Here is an 18,298-nt window from a genome sequence, read left to right on the forward strand (position 1 = left end):
TAGTGTTTAGGGTGTATGGGTTAGGCTTCAAGTACCTGTAGTTTCTCTGTGATGCTCTCACACTCTGCCATGAGTTGAGGGATGATCTCTGCTTGCTTCCTCAGGTTCTCCAGTTCCTGGAAGGAACACACATCACATATTAATATCCTCGTCAGTCCTACTGTACCTCAGTCCGCATCAGTCCTCCTGTACCTCAGTCCTCATCAGTCCTCCTGTACCTCAGTCCTCATCAGACCTCCTGTACCTCAGTCCTCATCAGTCCTACTGTACCTTTCCTCATCAGTCCTCCTGTACCTCAGTCCTCATCAGTCCTCCTGTACCTCAGTCCTCATCAGACCTCCTGTACCTCAGTCCTCATCAGTCCTACTGTACCTCAGTCCTCATCAGTCCTCCTGTACCTCAGTCCTCATCAGACCTCCTGTACCTCAGTCCTCATCAGTCCTACTGTACCTCAGTCCTCATCAGACCTCCTGTACCTCAGTCCTCATCAGTCCTCCTGTACCTCCGTCCTACTGTACCTCACTCCTCATCAGTCCTACTGTACCTCACTCCTCATCAGTCCTACTGTACCTCACTCCTCATCAGTCCTACTGTACCTCAGTCCTCCTCAGTCCTCCTGTACCTCAGTCCTCATCAGTCCTCCTGTACCTCAGTCCTCATCAGTCCTCCTGTACCTCAGTCCTCCTGTACCTCAGTCCTCATCAGTCCTACTGTACCTCAGTCCTCATCAGTCCTACTGTACCTCAGTCCTCATCAGTCCTACTGTACCTCAGTCCTCAACAGTTCTACTGTACCCCCAACCCCTCCACCCCGTCTCAGCCCTCCACCCCCCTGCCTCCGCCACCCGACCCCCCTGCCTCCGCCACCCGACCCCCCTGCCTCCGCCACCCGACCCCCCTGCCTCCGCCACCCGACCCCCCTGCCTCCGCCACCCGACCTGGCCAAGATAAAGCAAAGCAGCGCAACACAAACAACAGTTAAACAAACATACAGTCAATAATACAGTAGAAAAATAAGTCTATATACGATGTGAGCAAATGAGGTGAGATAAGGGAGGAAAAGGCAAAAAAAAGGCCATGGTGGCAAAGTAAATACAATATAGCAAGTAAAACACTGGAATGGTAGATTTGCAGTGGAAGAATGTGCAAAGTAGAAATAAAAATAATGGGGTGCAAAGGAGCAAAATAAATAAATACAGTAGGGTAGTTGTTTGGGCTAAATTATAGATTACAGAAGTGTGATGCTTCTAAACTAGCCGTGAAGATTACAGACTATCATGATGCTTCTAAACTAGCTGTGAAGATTACAGACTATCACGATGCTTCTAAATGAGCTGTGAAGATTACAGACTATCATGATGCTTCTAAACTAGCCGTGAAGATTACATATTATTTCTCAGAGTAATCATGATGTCATCTCCTGTCTTTACAGGATGACACCACCCTAGAGACATCATCACAGTCACTCCTGGTTAATCATCTCTCCATTCAGAGAGAGAGAGAGAGAGGCACTACACCACCCTAGAGACATCATCACAGCCACTCCTGGTTAGCATAATCATCTCTCCATTCAGAGAGAGAGAGAGAGAGAGAGAGAGAGGACCTACACCACCCTAGAGACATCATTACAGCCACTCCTGGTTAGCATAATCATCTCTCCATTCAGAGAGAGAGAGAGGTACTACACCACCCTAGAGACATCATCACAGCCACTCCTGGTTAGCATAATCATCTCTCCATTCAGAGAGAGAGAGAGAGGAACTACACCACCCTAGAGACATCATCACAGCCACTCCTAGTTAGCATAATCATCTCTCCATTCAGAGAGAGAGAGAGAGGAACTACACCACCCTAGAGACATCATCACAGCCACTCCTGGTTAGTATAATCTTCTCTCCATTCAGAGAGAGAGAGAGAGAGGAACTACACCACCCTAGAGACATCATCACAGCCACTCCTGGTTAGCATAATCATCTCTCCATTCAGAGAGAGAGAGAGAGAGGAGACCACTTAGCAGGAGTCTGATCTGTCAGACTGTTCATCTGACCCAGCAGGACACAGAGGAAAGGACCCAATTACAGCAAAAGCACCTGGGCTGTGTGTGTGTGTGTGTGTGTGTGTGTGTGTGTGTGTGTGTGTGTGTGTGTGTGTGTGTGTGTGTGTGTGTGTGTGCATCAGACAGGCTCCGTCGCCGTCTCTCTGTCATTCGCTGTACCTCTCAGTTCAACCAGGGTTCATGAAACGATGATGAAAACAGGATCAACAGAAGGAAGTAAATCCAAGGTGTAAATCAAAACTGGTTTCAGCTTTAAAGTCTTTGTCAGGGTGATTCACTGCCCAAACCAATAGGTTTCTAATAGTCACACACACGGCTGAATAAACCCCCTGTCTAGAGCATGTCAGGGAAACATGCTGAGGGAGAGAGAGAGGGAGACAGAGGGAGAGAGCATGGCCATGTTCTGTTATAATCTCCACCCGGCACAGCCAGAAGAGGACTGGCCACCCCACATAGCCTGGTTCCTCTCTAGGTTTTGGCCTTTCTAGGGAGTTTTTCCTAGCCACCGTGCTTCTACACCTACATTGCTTGCTGTTTGGGGTTTTAGGCTGGGTTTCTGTACAGCACTTTGAGATATCAGCTGATGTACGAAGGGCTATATAAATACATTTGATTTGATTTGATTTTGAAGAGAGAGAGAGAGAGAGAGAGAGAGAGAGAGAGAGAGAGAGCAAGAGGGAGGGAGACAGAGAGACAGAGACAGACAGAGAGAGCAAGAGGGAGGGAGACAGAGCGAGAGAGAGAGAGAGATAGAGAGTAGGGTGGAGAGAGAGAGAGAGAGAGAGTAGGGTGGAGAGAGAGAGAGAGAGAGAGAGGATGAGAGAGAGAGAGAGAGTAGGGTGGAGAGAAAGAGCAAGAACAAGAGAGGGAGTGACCAAGAGACAGAAACCAGACAGACCATCAGCTCTAGAGTGGGAGATTAGAGGGATCCGGGGCAGGGAGTGGGAGAGAAACCAGACAGGTCTGGGGGAGGGGGGGGGGGGGGGTAGAAAGAGCAGTTTCCATCCATTTGGTGACATGTTTTCATGAGAACATTAATAATGAAAATATGCACATTTTTCCCAGCAAACTGACTTGGTGCCGATAAAGATCAGTAGTGCAACCTAAACATTTCCATGTCGCAGCCAATAGCAGGCAGATACAGGGAGGCTAGTCTACATGATGACGTTATTATGGAGAAGAGACAGAATATTTTTTATTTGTGAAACTGCAATGACAAAGCATCAACCATCATCTTACCCTCAATATTTATTGGAAAGAACCATCACTGTCTACTGTCACCAACCTGTGAAATTCATCATGCTGCAAGTCATTTAATCTGTAGCCTAGTAAACTGTGAAGTCATTTCATCTGTAGCCTAATAAACTGTGAAGTCATTTAATCTGTAGTCTAGTAAACTGTGAAGTCATTTAATCTGTAGTCTAATAAACTGTGAAGTCATTTAATCTGTAGTCTAGTAAACTGTGAAGTCATTTAATCTGTAGTCTAGTAAACTGTGAAGTCATTTAATCTGTAGCCTAATAAACTGTGCCGTTTCCCGGGTCGTAGTGGGAGGACCACACACCATATCGCGGCGTGAGACTCCCAAGTTTACTTCAAAATGATGGTTATTATTTTATTATGATGGTTATTATTATTATGGTTATTCTGATGGTTATTCTGATGGTTATTCTGATGGTTATTATGATGGTTATTCTGATGGTTATTCTGATGGTTATTATGATGGTTATTCTGATGGTTATTCTGATGGTTATTATTATTCTGATGGTTATTCTGATGGTTATTCTGATGGTTATTCTGATGGTTATTATTTTATTCTGATGGTTATTATGATGGTTATTATGATGGTTATTCTGATGGTTATTCTGATGGTTATTCTGATGGTTATTATGATGGTTATTATGATGGTTATTCTGATGGTTCTTATTTTATTCTGATGGTTATTATGATGGTTATTCTGATGGTTATTATGATGGTTATTATGATGGTTATTATGATGGTTATTATGATGGTTATTCTGATGGTTATTCTGATGGTTATTATTATTCTGATGGTTATTCTGATGTTATTATGATGGTTATTCTGATGGTTATCCTGATGGTTATCCTGATGGTTATTCTGATGGTTATTCTGATGGTTATTCTGATGGTTATTCTGATGGTTATTATGATGGTTATTCTGATGGTTATTCTGATGTTATTATGATGGTTATTCTGATGGTTATCCTGATGGTTATCCTGATGGTTATTCTGATGGTTATTCTGATGGTTATTCTGATGGTTATTATGATGGTTATTATGATGGTTATTATTTTATTATGATGTTATTATGATGGTTATTATGATGGTTATTCTGATGGTTATTCTGATGGTTATTATTATTCTGATGGTTATTATGATGGTTATTCTGATGGTTATTCTGATGGTTATTATTATTCTGATGGTTATTATTATTATGATGGTTATTATGGTTATTATTATTATGATGGTTATTCTGATGGTTATTATTTTATTATGATGGTTATTATGATGGTTATTCTGATGGTTATTCTGATGGTTATTCTATAAAGGCGTTTCCACCTCCATTCATTTTATAGACACAGAAAGATCCCACCTAAAAGATCCAATGAACAAATTATTTGTCTGCATTTATACAAATCGTTCCCCAAAAGGTCCTATTTCCATCACAGCGTTTTATATACAGTGTGACTCTTTACTGGCATAACTGTGGATGGAAACATGGTTCCAGCTAATGAAATGTGTCTGCAGGCAGAATCAGTATTGATCCATCACCGCGGCCATGCCGGCTCAAAGCCCCATTGGGACGAACTGGAATGACTGTCAGGGTGCGTAGAAACCAGCCATCTTGGGGCCGCAGTTGCTTGGCAGCTGGTCAGAAGTGACATGGGGACGATGTTACTGGCAGACCCAGTGCCTGGGGTTCCTGGTATCATTTAGAATGACCGGGTATAGAGTCAGACCCAGTGCCTGGGGTTCCTGGTATCATGTAGAATGACTACAGTAACATTATTAACATGGTCTGATATAACACGACCGGGTATAGAGTCAGACCCAGTGCCTGGGGTTCCTGGTATCATGTAGAATGACCGGGTATAGAGTCAGACCCAGTGCCTGGGGTTCCTGGTATCATTTAGAATGACCGGGTATAGAGTCAGACCCAGTGCCTGGGGTTCCTGGTATCATGTAGAATGACCGGGTATAGAGTCAGACCCAGTGCCTGGGGTTCCTGGTATCATTTAGAATGACCGGGTATAGAGTCAGACCCAGTGCCTGGGGTTCCTGGTATCATGTAGAATGACCGGGTATAGAGTCAGACCCAGTGCCTGGGGTTCCTGGTATCATTTAGAATGACCGGGTATAGAGTCAGACCCAGTGCCTGGGGTTCCTGGTATCATTTAGAATGACCGGGTATAGAGTCAGACCCAGTGCCTGGGGTTCCTGGTATCATTTAGAATGACCGGGTATAGAGTCAGACCCAGTGCCTGGGGTTCCTGGTATCATTTAGAATGACTACAATAACATTAACATGGTCTGATATAACACCAGGTATAGAGTCAGACCCAGTGCCTGGGGTTCCTGGTATCATGTAGAATGACCGGGTATAGAGTCAGACCCATTGCCTGGGGTTCCTGGTATCATGTAGAATGACCGGGTATAGAGTCAGACCCAGTGCCTGGGGTTCCTGGTATCATTTAGAATGACCAGGTATAGAGTCAGACCCAGTGCCTGGGGTTCCTGGTATCATGTAGAATGACTACAGTAACATTATTAACATGGTCTGATATAACACGACCGGGTATAGAGTCAGACCCAGTGCCTGGGGTTCCTGGTATCATGTAGAATGACCGGGTATAGAGTCAGACCCAGTGCCTGGGGTTCCTGGTATCATTTAGAATGACCGGGTATAGAGTCAGACCCAGTGCCTGGGGGTTCCTGGTATCATTTAGAATGACCGGGTATAGAGTCAGACCCAGTGCCTGGGGTTCCTTTTATCATGTAGAATGACCGGGTATAGAGTCAGACCCAGTGCCTGGGGTTCCTGGTATCATTTAGAATGACTACAGTAACATTAACATGGTCTGATATAACACCAGGTATAGAGTCAGACCCAGTGCCTGGGGTTCCTGGTATCATGTAGAATGACCGGGTATAGAGTCAGACCCAATGCCTGGGGTTCCTGGTATCATGTAGAATGACCGGGTATAGAGTCAGACCCAGTGCCTGGGGTTCCTGGTATAATTTAGACTGACTACAGTAACATTATTAACATGGTCTGATATAACACGGGGTATAGAGTCAGAGCTGACACTACCAGAGACATTTTCTATACGCAGGAAATATTAGGAATAATACACATTTTTCCCCCTTTTCTCTGAGTGTTCTTCAACAAGAAGAAGACCTATAAACTGATGGATACTTGGTATTGATGTGACATTACACACAGAGAGAGGAGAGAGAGAGAGGAGAGAGAGAGTTTATTTCACATGCTGTGGAAATGGAAATGTTTCTCATGCCAATAAATTCCTTTGAACTGAAATTGATTTGAGAGCTGAGAGAGAGCTGAGAGAGAGCTGAGAGAGAGCTGAGAGAGCTGAGGGAGAGAGAGAGAGACAGCTGAGAGGGAGAGAGAGAGAGACAGCTGAGAGAGAGAGAGAGAGCTGAGAGAGAGCTGAGAGAGAGCTGAGAGAGAGCTGAGAGAGAGCTGAGAGAGCTGAGAGAGCGAGAGAGCTGAGAGCCGAGAGAGAGAGCTGAGAGCTGAGAGAGAGAGAGCGGAGGAAGAGAGAGAGTAATACTTCAGCAGAAAATTGTTCTGACATCAAAGGTCCCACAACAATATCCACCTTCTATTGGATAATAATCCCCTCCTTAGGGACAGAGAAAGGTAGAGAGGAGGGGTGGAGAGAGAGGGGGAGAGAGAGAGTGGGAAAGAGATAGGTAGAGAGGGAGAGAGAGGGGGGGAGAGAGAGAGTGGGAAAGAGATAGGTAGAGAGGGAGAGACAGGTAGAGGGGGAAAGAGACATGTAGAGGGGGAGAGACAGGTAGAGGGGGAAAGAGACAGGTAGAGGGGGAGAGAGACAGGTAGAGGGGGAGAGAGACAAGTAGAGGGGGAGAGAGACAGGTAGAGGGGGAGAGAGACAGGTAGAGAGGGAGAAAGAGAGAGTGGGAAAGAGACAGGTAGAGGGGGAAAGAGACAGGTAGAGGGGGAAAGAGACAGGTAGAGGGGGAAAGAGACAGGTAGAGGGGGAGAGAGAGAGAGGGGGGAGAGAGGTAGAGGGGGAAAGAGACAGGTAGAGGGGGAGAGAGAGAGGGGGGAGAGAGACAGGTAGAGGGGGAGAGAGACAGGTAGAGGGGGAGAAAGACAGAGAGGAGGGGTGGAGAGAGAGAGTGGGAAATAGATAGGTAGAGAGGGAGAGAGAGAGGGGGGAGAGGTAGAGGGGGAAAGAGACAGGTAGAGGGGGAGAGAGAGGTAGAGGGGGAAGAGAGAGAGAGAGAGAGGGGAAAAGAGACAGGTAGAGGGGGAGAGAGAGGGGGAAAGAGAGAGGGGGAAAGAGACAGGTAGAGGGGGAGAGACAGGTAGAGGGGGAGAGAGAGAGGGGGAGAGAGAGAGAGGGGGAAAGAGACAGGTAGAGAGGAGGGGTAGAGAGAGGGGGAGAGAGAGAGTGGGAAAGAGATAGGTAGAGGGGGAGAGACAGGTAGAGGGGGAAAGAGACAGGTGGAGAGAGAGAGTGGGAAAGAGATAGGTAGAGGGGGAAAGACAGGTAGAGGGGGAGAGTGACAGGTAGAGGGGGAGAGTGACAGGTAGAGGGGGAGAGTGACAGGTAGAGGGGGAAAGTGACAGGTAGAGGGGGAGAGAGACAGGCAGAGGGGGAGAGAGACAGGCAGAGGGGGAGAGAGACAGGCAGAGGGGGAGAGAGACAGACAGAGGGGGAGAGAGACAGGCAGAGGGGGAGAGAGAGATAACATGTCCCTTAGGGATAATGGGGTTATATTTGCATATAGTCTGTCAGCAAAACTACAGGCTAGTCATATGAGACTGTGTGTGTGTCTGTAGGAGTTTTGTGTGTGTGAGCGCATAAGTGATCCTGTGTGTGTGTGTGTGTCCACCTGTTCCTTGTCCTGCAGCTCCGTCTCCAGCTCCTGAACTCGTACAGTCAGCTTAGAGTTCCTCTCCTTCTCCACGTTGGCCTTTTCACACTGAGACTCCAACTCTGCTATCTACAGGAGAGAGAGATATAGAGCAGGAGGAGAGCGGAGGAGGAGGAGAGAGAGGAGCAAGAAGAGAGAGGAGCAGGAGGAGAGAGAGGAGCAAGTGGTGGAGAGAGGAGGAGGAGGAGAGAGAGGAGGAGGAGGAGCAGAGAGAGAGAGTAGGAGGAGAGAGGAGCAGGAGGAGAGAGAGGAGCAAGTGGTGGAGAGAGGAGGAGGAGAGGAGGAGGAGGAGTAGGAGGAGAGAGAGGAGCAAGTGGTGGAGAGAAGAGGAGGAGGAGCAGGAGGAGCGAGAGGAGCAGGAGGAGAGAGAGGAGCAGGAGGAGAGAGAGGAGCAGGAGGAGAGACCCTTGTTAGGAACTCTTAGAACCCTCCCCTGATATCAGCAGGATCATTTTCTGGATTGATGTGTATATCAGTGGAGGCTCCTCATCCTACTCAGTGAATTTCATACAAATAAAATTAGTAAAACATTACAAAACATTATCCTTTTTAGATAAAACTATAGTAAATATATTCAGGTCACCAAATAACTGATTAAAACACACTATTTTCTACAGTAGTCTCAACAGCACTCTGTAGAGTAGCACCATGGTGTAGCCGGAGGACAGCTAGCTTCTATCCTCCTCTGGCTACATTGACTTCAATACAAAACCTGGGAGGCTCATGGTTCTCAACCCCTTACTACAATTTGTCTCTAGACAGCTATATAAATAGCTCTATGTAGGGTCCTCTATAGGGTGACTATGTAGATAGACACTATAGAGGACCCTACATAGAGCTATCTACAGAGACACACTATAGAGGACCCTACATAGAGCTATCTACATAGACACACTATAGAGGACCCTACATAGAGCTATCTACATAGACACACTATAGAGGACCCTACATAGAGCTATCTACATAGACACACTATAGAGGACCCTACATAGAGCTATGTAGATAGAGCTATGTAGAGTCCTCTATAGTGTCCCTATATAGACAGCTCTACGTAGAGTCCTCTATAGTGTCCCTATATAGACAGCTCTACGTAGGGTCCTCTATAGTGTCCCTATATAGACAGCTCTACGTAGGGTCCTCTATAGTGTCTATATAGACAGCTCTACGTAGGGTCCTCTATAGTGTCTATAGATAGCTCTATGTAGGGTTCTCTATATAGTCTATGTAGGGTCCTCTATAGTGTCTACGTAGATAGCTCTATGTAGAGTCCTCTATAGTGTCCCTATATAGACAGCTCTACGTAGAGTCCTCTATAGTGTCCCTATATAGACAGCTCTACGTAGGGTCCTCTATAGTGTCCCTATATAGACAGCTCTACGTAGGGTCCTCTATAGTGTCTATATAGACAGCTCTACGTAGGGTCCTCTATAGTGTCTATATAGACAGCTCTACGTAGGGTCCTCTATAGTGTCTATATAGACAGCTCTACGTAGGGTCCTCTATAGTGTCTATATAGACAGCTCTACGTAGGGTCCTCTATAGTGTCTATATAGACAGCTCTACGTAGGTCCCTCTATAGTGTCTATATAGACAGCTCTACGTAGGTTCCTCTATAGTGTCTATATAGACAGCTCTACGTAGGCTCCTCTATAGTATCTATATAGACAGCTCTACGTAGGCTCCTCTATAGTGTCTATATAGACAGCTCTACGTAGGCTCCTCTATAGTACCTTTTCCCTCAGCGTGTCGCTCTCCTCCTTGCAGGTGTTGAGTTGTTTCTTCCAGATCTCTACGTTAGCGGAGGACTCAGTTAGCGCGTCTACTAGCCGAGCATTACTGTCCCGTAGAGTCTGGAGTTCTGTCTCCAACTTCTTAGCATTGGTGTTACTGGGGGGAGAGAGAGAGAAAGAGAAGAGAGAGAGAAGAGAAGAGAGAGAGAGAAAGAGAAGAAAGAGAGAGAGGGAGAAGAGAGAGGGAGAAGAGAGAGAAGAGAAGAGAGAGAGGAGAGAGAGAGAGAGAAAGAGAAGAAAGAGATCGAGAAGAGAGAGAGAGAGAAGAGAGAGAGAGAGATGGAGAGAGAAGAGAAGAGAGAGGCAGAGAGAGAGATGGAGAGGGAGGGAGAAGAGAAGAGAGGGAGAGAGAGTGGGAGGAGAGATAGATTAATGTTTTCAAAGTAATTTAGGGTCAAAACCTACCAATATGCATATAAAGAAGTCGCATGGTTCTTTCAGAGTGCATGGCTGGTTCTGTCAGTGTACATGGCTGGTTCTTTCAGTGTGCATGGCTGATTCTTTCAGTGTACATGACTGGTTCTTTCAGAGTGTGCATGACTGGTTCTTTCAGTGTGCATGGCTGGTTCTTTCAGAGTGTGCATGGCTGATTCTTTCAGAGTGTGCATGGCTGGTTCTTTCAGAGTGCATGGCTGGTTCTTTCAGAGTGCATGGCTGGTTCTTTCAGAGTGTGCATGGCTGATTCTTTCAGAGTGTGCATGGCTGGTTCTTTCAGAGTGTGCATGGCTGATTCTTTCAGAGTGTGCATGGCTGATTCTTTCAGAGTGTGCATGGCTGATTCTTTCAGAGTGTGCATGGCTGATTCTTTCAGAGTGTGCATGGCTGATTCTTTCAGAGTGCATGGCTGATTCTTTCAGAGTGTGCATGGCTGATTCTTTCAGAGTGCATGGCTGATTCTTTCAGAGTGTGCATGGCTGGTTCTTTCAGAGTGTGCATGACTGGTTCTTTCAGAGTGTGCATGGCTGGTTCTTTCAGAGTGCATGGCTGGTTCTTTCAGAGTGTGCATGGCTGATTCTTTCAGAGTGTGCATGGCTGATTCTTTCAGAGTGTGCATGGCTGATTCTTTCAGAGTGTGCATGGCTGGTTCTTTCAGAGTGTGCATGGCTGATTCTTTCAGAGTGCATGGCTGATTCTTTCAGAGTGTGCATGGCTGATTCTTTCAGAGTGCATGGCTGATTCTTTCAGAGTGTGCATGGCTGATTCTTTCAGAGTGCATGGCTGATTCTTTCAGAGTGCATGGCTGGTTCTTTCAGAGTGTGCATGGTTGGTTCTTTCAGAGTGCATGGCTGATTCTTTCAGAGTGCATGGCTGATTCTTTCAGAGTGCATGACTGGTTCTTTCAGAGTGTGCATGGCTGATTCTTTCAGAGTGCATGGCTGGTTCTTTCAGAGTGCATGGCTGGTTCTTTCAGAGTGTGCATGGCTGATTCTTTCAGAGTGTGCATGGCTGATTCTTTCAGAGTGTGCATGGCTGATTCTTTCAGAGTGCATGGCTGATTCTTTCAGAGTGCATGGCTGGTTCTTTCAGTGTGCATGGCTGGTTCTTTCAGTGTGCATGGCTGGTTCTGTCAGTGTGCATGGCTGGTTCTTTCAGAGTGCATGGCTGGTTCTTTCAGAGTGTGCATGGCTGATTCTTTCAGAGTGTGCATGGCTGGTTCTTTCAGAGTGTGCATGGCTGATTCTTTCAGAGTGTGCATGGCTGATTCTTTCAGAGTGTGCATGGCTGATTCTTTCAGAGTGTGCATGGCTGATTCTTTCAGAGTGCATGGCTGATTCTTTCAGAGTGTGCATGGCTGATTCTTTCAGAGTGCATGGCTGATTCTTTCAGAGTGTGCATGGCTGGTTCTTTCAGAGTGTGCATGACTGGTTCTTTCAGAGTGTGCATGGCTGGTTCTTTCAGAGTGTGCATGGCTGATTCTTTCAGAGTGTGCATGGCTGATTCTTTCAGAGTGTGCATGGCTGATTCTTTCAGAGTGTGCATGGCTGATTCTTTCAGAGTGTGCATGGCTGGTTCTTTCAGAGTGTGCATGGCTGATTCTTTCAGAGTGCATGGCTGATTCTTTCAGAGTGTGCATGGCTGATTCTTTCAGAGTGCATGGCTGATTCTTTCAGAGTGTGCATGGCTGATTCTTTCAGAGTGTGCATGGCTGATTCTTTCAGAGTGTGCATGGCTGATTCTTTCAGAGTGTGCATGGCTGATTCTTTCAGAGTGCATGGCTGATTCTTTCAGAGTGTGCATGGCTGATTCTTTCAGAGTGCATGGCTGATTCTTTCAGAGTGTGCATGGCTGGTTCTTTCAGAGTGTGCATGACTGGTTCTTTCAGAGTGTGCATGGCTGGTTCTTTCAGAGTGCATGGCTGGTTCTTTCAGAGTGTGCATGGCTGATTCTTTCAGAGTGTGCATGGCTGATTCTTTCAGAGTGTGCATGGCTGATTCTTTCAGAGTGTGCATGGCTGGTTCTTTCAGAGTGTGCATGGCTGATTCTTTCAGAGTGCATGGCTGATTCTTTCAGAGTGTGCATGGCTGATTCTTTCAGAGTGCATGGCTGATTCTTTCAGAGTGTGCATGGCCTATTCTTTCAGAGTGTGCATGGCTGATTCTTTCAGAGTGCATGGCTGGTTCTTTCAGAGTGTGCATGGTTGGTTCTTTCAGAGTGCATGGCTGATTCTTTCAGAGTGCATGGCTGATTCTTTCAGAGTGCATGACTGGTTCTTTCAGAGTGTGCATGGCTGATTCTTTCAGAGTGCATGGCTGGTTCTTTCAGAGTGCATGGCTGGTTCTTTCAGAGTGTGCATGGCTGATTCTTTCAGAGTGTGCATGGCTGATTCTTTCAGAGTGTGCATGGCTGATTCTTTCAGAGTGCATGGCTGATTCTTTCAGAGTGCATGGCTGGTTCTTTCAGTGTGCATGGCTGGTTCTTTCAGTGTGCATGGCTGGTTCTGTCAGTGTGCATGGCTGGTTCTTTCAGAGTGCATGGCTGGTTCTTTCAGAGTGTGCATGGCTGATTCTTTCAGAGTGTGCATGGCTGGTTCTTTCAGAGTGTGCATGGCTGATTCTTTCAGAGTGTGCATGGCTGATTCTTTCAGAGTGTGCATGGCTGATTCTTTCAGAGTGTGCATGGCTGATTCTTTCAGAGTGCATGGCTGATTCTTTCAGAGTGTGCATGGCTGATTCTTTCAGAGTGCATGGCTGATTCTTTCAGAGTGTGCATGGCTGGTTCTTTCAGAGTGTGCATGACTGGTTCTTTCAGAGTGTGCATGGCTGGTTCTTTCAGAGTGCATGGCTGGTTCTTTCAGAGTGTGCATGGCTGATTCTTTCAGAGTGTGCATGGCTGATTCTTTCAGAGTGTGCATGGCTGATTCTTTCAGAGTGTGCATGGCTGGTTCTTTCAGAGTGTGCATGGCTGATTCTTTCAGAGTGCATGGCTGATTCTTTCAGAGTGTGCATGGCTGATTCTTTCAGAGTGCATGGCTGATTCTTTCAGAGTGTGCATGGCTGATTCTTTCAGAGTGTGCATGGCTGATTCTTTCAGAGTGTGCATGGCTGATTCTTTCAGAGTGCATGGCTGGTTCTTTCAGAGTGTGCATGGCTGGTTCTTTCAGAGTGCATGGCTGATTCTTTCAGAGTGCATGGCTGATTCTTTCAGAGTGCATGGCTGATTCTTTCAGAGTGCATGGCTGATTCTTTCAGAGTGCATGGCTGGTTCTTTCAGAGTGCATGGCTGATTCTTTCAGAGTGCATGGCTGATTCTTTCAGAGTGCATGGCTGGTTCTTTCAGAGTGCATGACTGGTTCTTTCAGAGTGTGCATGGCTGATTCTTTCAGAGTGCATGGCTGGTTCTTTCAGAGTGCATGGCTGGTTCTTTCAGAGTGTGCATGGCTGATTCTTTCAGAGTGTGCATGGCTGATTCTTTCAGAGTGCATGGCTGATTCTTTCAGAGTGCATGGCTGATTCTTTCAGAGTGCATGGCTGGTTCTTTCAGTGTGCATGGCTGGTTCTGTCAGTGTGCATGACTAGTTATGTCAGTGTGCATGACTGGTTCTGTCAGTGTGCATGACTGGTTCTGTCAGTGTGCATGACTGGTTCTGTCAGTGTGCATGACTGGTTCTGTCAGTGTGCATGACTGGTTCTGTCAGTGTGCATGGCTGGTTGGTTGGGGTAAATCTAGCTCCATACTAACGAATGCAGACAAACCCGTACCACCACATTCTACAACATGGTGTGTCAGATCCCTGGCAGTTGGTTTACTGAACACAATCTTTCTTCACTGCTCTCAGCAGACTGTAGTCCATGGACTGATACCTTCTATCTCTCTGCACTGATACCTTCCATCTCTCTGCAGCAAGCTGATACCTCCCATCTCTCTGCATTGATACCTTCCATCTCCCTGCACTGATACCTTCCATCTCTCTGCAGCAAGCTGATACCTTCCATCTCTCTGCAGCAAGCTGATACCTTCCATCTCTCTGCAGCCAGCTGATACCTTCCATCTCTCTGCACTGATACCTTCCATCTCTCTGCAGCAAGCTGATACCTTCCATCTCTCTGCAGCAAGCTGATACCTTCCATCTCTCTGCAGCAAGCTGATACCTTCCATCTCTCTGCACTGATACCTTCCATCTCTCTGCAGCAAGCTGAAACCTTCCATCTCTCTGCAGCAAGCTGATACCTTCCATCTCTCTGCAGCAAGCTGATACCTTCCATCTCTCTGCAGCAAGCTGATACCTTCCATCTCTCTGCAGCAAGCTGATACCTTCCATCTCTCTGCACTGATACCTTCCATCTCTCTGCAGCAAGCTGATACCTTCCATCTCTCTGCAGCAAGCTGATACCTCCCATCTCTCTGCAGCAAGCTGATACCTTCCATCTCTCTGCAGCCAGCTGATACCTTCCATCTCTCTGCAGCCAGCTGATACCTTCCATCTCTCTGCAGCAAGCTGATACCTTCCATCTCTCTGCAGCAAGCTGATACCTTCCATCTCTCTGCAGCAAGCTGATACCTTCCATCTCTCTGCAGCAAGCTGATACCTTCCATCTCTCTGCAGCAAGCTGATACCTTCCATCTCTCTGCAGCAAGCTGATACCTTCCATCTCTCTGCAGCAAGCTGATACCTTCCATCTCTCTGCAGCAAGCTGATACCTTCCATCTCTCTGCAGCCAGCTGATACCTTCCATCTCTCTGCAGCAAGCTGATACCTTCCATCTCTCTGCAGCAAGCTGATACCTTCCATCTCTCTGCAGCAAGCTGATACCTTCCATCTCTCTGCAGCCAGCTGATACCTTCCATCTCTCTGCACTGATATCTTCCATCTCTCTGCAGCAAGCTGATACCTCCCATCTCTCTGCAGCAAGCTGATACCTTCCATCTCTCTGCAGCCAGCTGATACCTTCCATCTCTCTGCACTGATACCTTCCATCTCTCTGCAGCAAGCTGATACCTTCCATCTCTCTGCAGCAAGCTGATACCTTCCATCTCTCTGCAGCAAGCTGATACCTTCCATCTCTCTGCACTGATACCTTCCATCTCTCTGCACTGATACCTTCCATCTCTCTGCAGCAAGCTGATACCTTCCATCTCTCTGCAGCAAGCTGATACCTTCCATCTCTCTGCACTGATACCTTCCATCTCTCTGCAGCAAGCTGATACCTTCCATCTCTCTGCAGCAAGCTGATACCTTCCATCTCTCTGCAGCAAGCTGATACCTCCCATCTCTCTGCAGCAAGCTGATACCTTCCATCTCTCTGCAGCAAGCTGATACCTTCCATCTCTCTGCAGCCAGCTGATACCTTCCATCTCTCTGCAGCCAGCTGATACCTTCCATCTCTCTGCAGCAAGCTGATACCTTCCATCTCTCTGCAGCAAGCTGATACCTTCCATATCTCTGCAGCAAGCTGATACCTTCCATCTCTCTGCAGCAAGCTGATACCTTCCATCTCTCTGCAGCAAGCTGATACCTTCCATCTCTCTGCAGCAAGCTGATACCTTCCATCTCTCTGCAGCAAGCTGATACCTTCCATCTCTCTGCAGCCAGCTGATACCTTCCATCTCTCTGCAGCAAGCTGATACCTTCCATCTCTCTGCAGCAAGCTGATACCTTCCATCTCTCTGCAGCCAGCTGATACCTTCCATCTCTCTGCAGCAAGCTGATACCTTCCATCTCTCTGCACTGATACCTTCCATCTCTCTGCAGCAAGCTGATACCTTCCATCTCTCTGCACTGATACCTTCCATCTCTCTGCACTGATACCTTCCATCTCCCTGCACTGATACCTTCCATCTCTCTGCAACAAGCTGATACCTTCCATCTCCCTGCACTGATACCTCCCATCTCCCTGCACTGATACCTTCCATCTCTCTGCAGCAAGCTGATACCTTCCATCTCTCTGCAGCAAGCTGATACCTTCCATCTCTCTGCACTGATATCTTCCATCTCTCTGCAGCAAGCTGATACCTCCCATCTCTCTGCATTGATACCTTCCATCTCCCTGCACTGATACCTTCCATCTCTCTGCAGCAAGCTGATACCTTCCATCTCTCTGCAGCAAGCTGATACCTTCCATCTCTCTGCAGCAAGCTGATACCTTCCATCTCTCTGCTGCAAGCTGATACGTCCCATCTCTCTGCAGCAAGCTGATACCTTCCATCTCTCTGCAGCAAGCTGATACCTTCCATCTCTCTGCTGCAAGCTGATACCTCCCATCTCCCTGCACTGATACCTTCCATCTCTCTGCAGCAAGCTGATACCTTCCATCTCTCTGCAGCAAGCTGATACCTTCCATCTCTCTGCACTGATATCTTCCATCTCTCTGCAGCAAGCTGATACCTCCCATCTCTCTGCATTGATACCTTCCATCTCCCTGCACTGATACCTTCCATCTCTCTGCAGCAAGCTGATACCTTCCATCTCTCTGCAGCCAGCTGATACCTTCCATCTCTCTGCAGCAAGCTGATACCTTCCATCTCTCTGCAGCAAGCTGATACCTTCCATCTCTCTGCAGCAAGCTGATACCTTCCATCTCTCTGCAGCAAGCTGATACCTTCCATCTCTCTGCAACAAGCTGATACCTTCCATCTCTCTGCAGCAAGCTGATACCTTCCATCTCTCTGCAGCAAGCTGATACCTTCCATCTCTCTGCAGCAAGCTGATACCTTCCATCTCTCTGCAGCCAGCTGATACCTTCCATCTCTCTGCAGCAAGCTGATACCTTCCATCTCTCTGCAGCAAGCTGATACCTTCCATCTCTCTGCAGCAAGCTGATACCTTCCATCTCTCTGCAGCCAGCTGATACCTTCCATCTCTCTGCAGCCAGCTGATACCTTCCATCTCTCTGCAGCAAGCTGATACCTTCCATCTCTCTGCACTGATACCTTCCATCTCTCTGCAGCAAGCTGATACCTTCCATCTCTCTGCAGCAAGCTGATACCTTCCATCTCTCTGCAGCAAGCTGATACCTTCCATCTCTCTGCACTGATACCTTCCATCTCTCTGCAACAAGCTGATACCTTCCATCTCTCTGCACTGATACCTTCCATCTCTCTGCACTGATACCTTCCATCTCCCTGCACTGATACCTTCCATCTCTCTGCAACAAGCTGATACCTTCCATCTCCCTGCACTGATACCTTCCATATCTCTGCAGCAAGCTGATACCTTCCATCTCTCTGCAGCAAGCTGATACCTCCCATCTCTCTGCAGCAAGCTGATACCTTCCATCTCTCTGCAGCAAGCTGATACCTTCCATCTCTCTGCAGCAAGCTGATACCTTCCATCTCTCTGCAGCCAGCTGATACCTTCCATCTCTCTGCAGCAAGCTGATACCTTCCATCTCTCTGCAGCAAGCTGATACCTTCCATCTCTCTGCAGCAAGCTGATACCTTCCATCTCTCTGCAGCAAGCTGATACCTTCCATCTCTCTGCAGCAAGCTGATACCTTCCATCTCTCTGCAGCCAGCTGATACCTTCCATCTCTCTGCAGCAAGCTGATACCTTCCATCTCTCTGCACTGATACCCTCCATCTCTCTGCAGCAAGCTGATACCTTCCATCTCTCTGCACTGATACCTTCCATCTCTCTGCACTGATACCTTCCATCTCCCTGCACTGATACCTTCCATCTCTCTGCAACAAGCTGATACCTTCCATCTCCCTGCACTGATACCTTCCATCTCTCTGCAGCAAGCTGATACCTTCCATCTCTCTGCAGCAAGCTGATACCTCCCATCTCTCTGCAGCAAGCTGATACCTTCCCTCTCTCTGCAGCAAGCTGATACCTTCCATCTCTCTGCA

At 47.2% G+C, this 18,298-nt stretch overlaps 1 protein-coding gene across 5 annotated transcripts in view; it reads right to left on the reverse strand.

Moving 5' to 3' along the window:
* Positions 1-18,298, reverse strand: part of homer2 (homer scaffold protein 2) — a 140,238-nt gene that overhangs the window by 18,587 nt on the left and 103,353 nt on the right. For all 5 annotated transcript variants that reach the window (XM_090223194.1, XM_090223192.1, XM_090223193.1 and 2 more), the window contains exons 6-8: positions 9,953-10,109; positions 8,181-8,291; positions 36-116 (exon numbers count right to left, since the gene is read on the reverse strand). In XM_090223194.1, the coding sequence (XP_090079320.1) occupies positions 36-116; positions 8,181-8,291; positions 9,953-10,109 (349 nt within the window). The remainder of the gene's footprint in view (positions 1-35; positions 117-8,180; positions 8,292-9,952; positions 10,110-18,298) is intronic.

The sequence above is a fragment of the Oncorhynchus mykiss genome, chromosome 26 (assembly GCF_057628025.1).
Source record: "Oncorhynchus mykiss isolate SJ-2025 chromosome 26, ASM5762802v1, whole genome shotgun sequence".
Taxonomy (NCBI): Eukaryota; Metazoa; Chordata; class Actinopteri; order Salmoniformes; family Salmonidae; genus Oncorhynchus; species Oncorhynchus mykiss.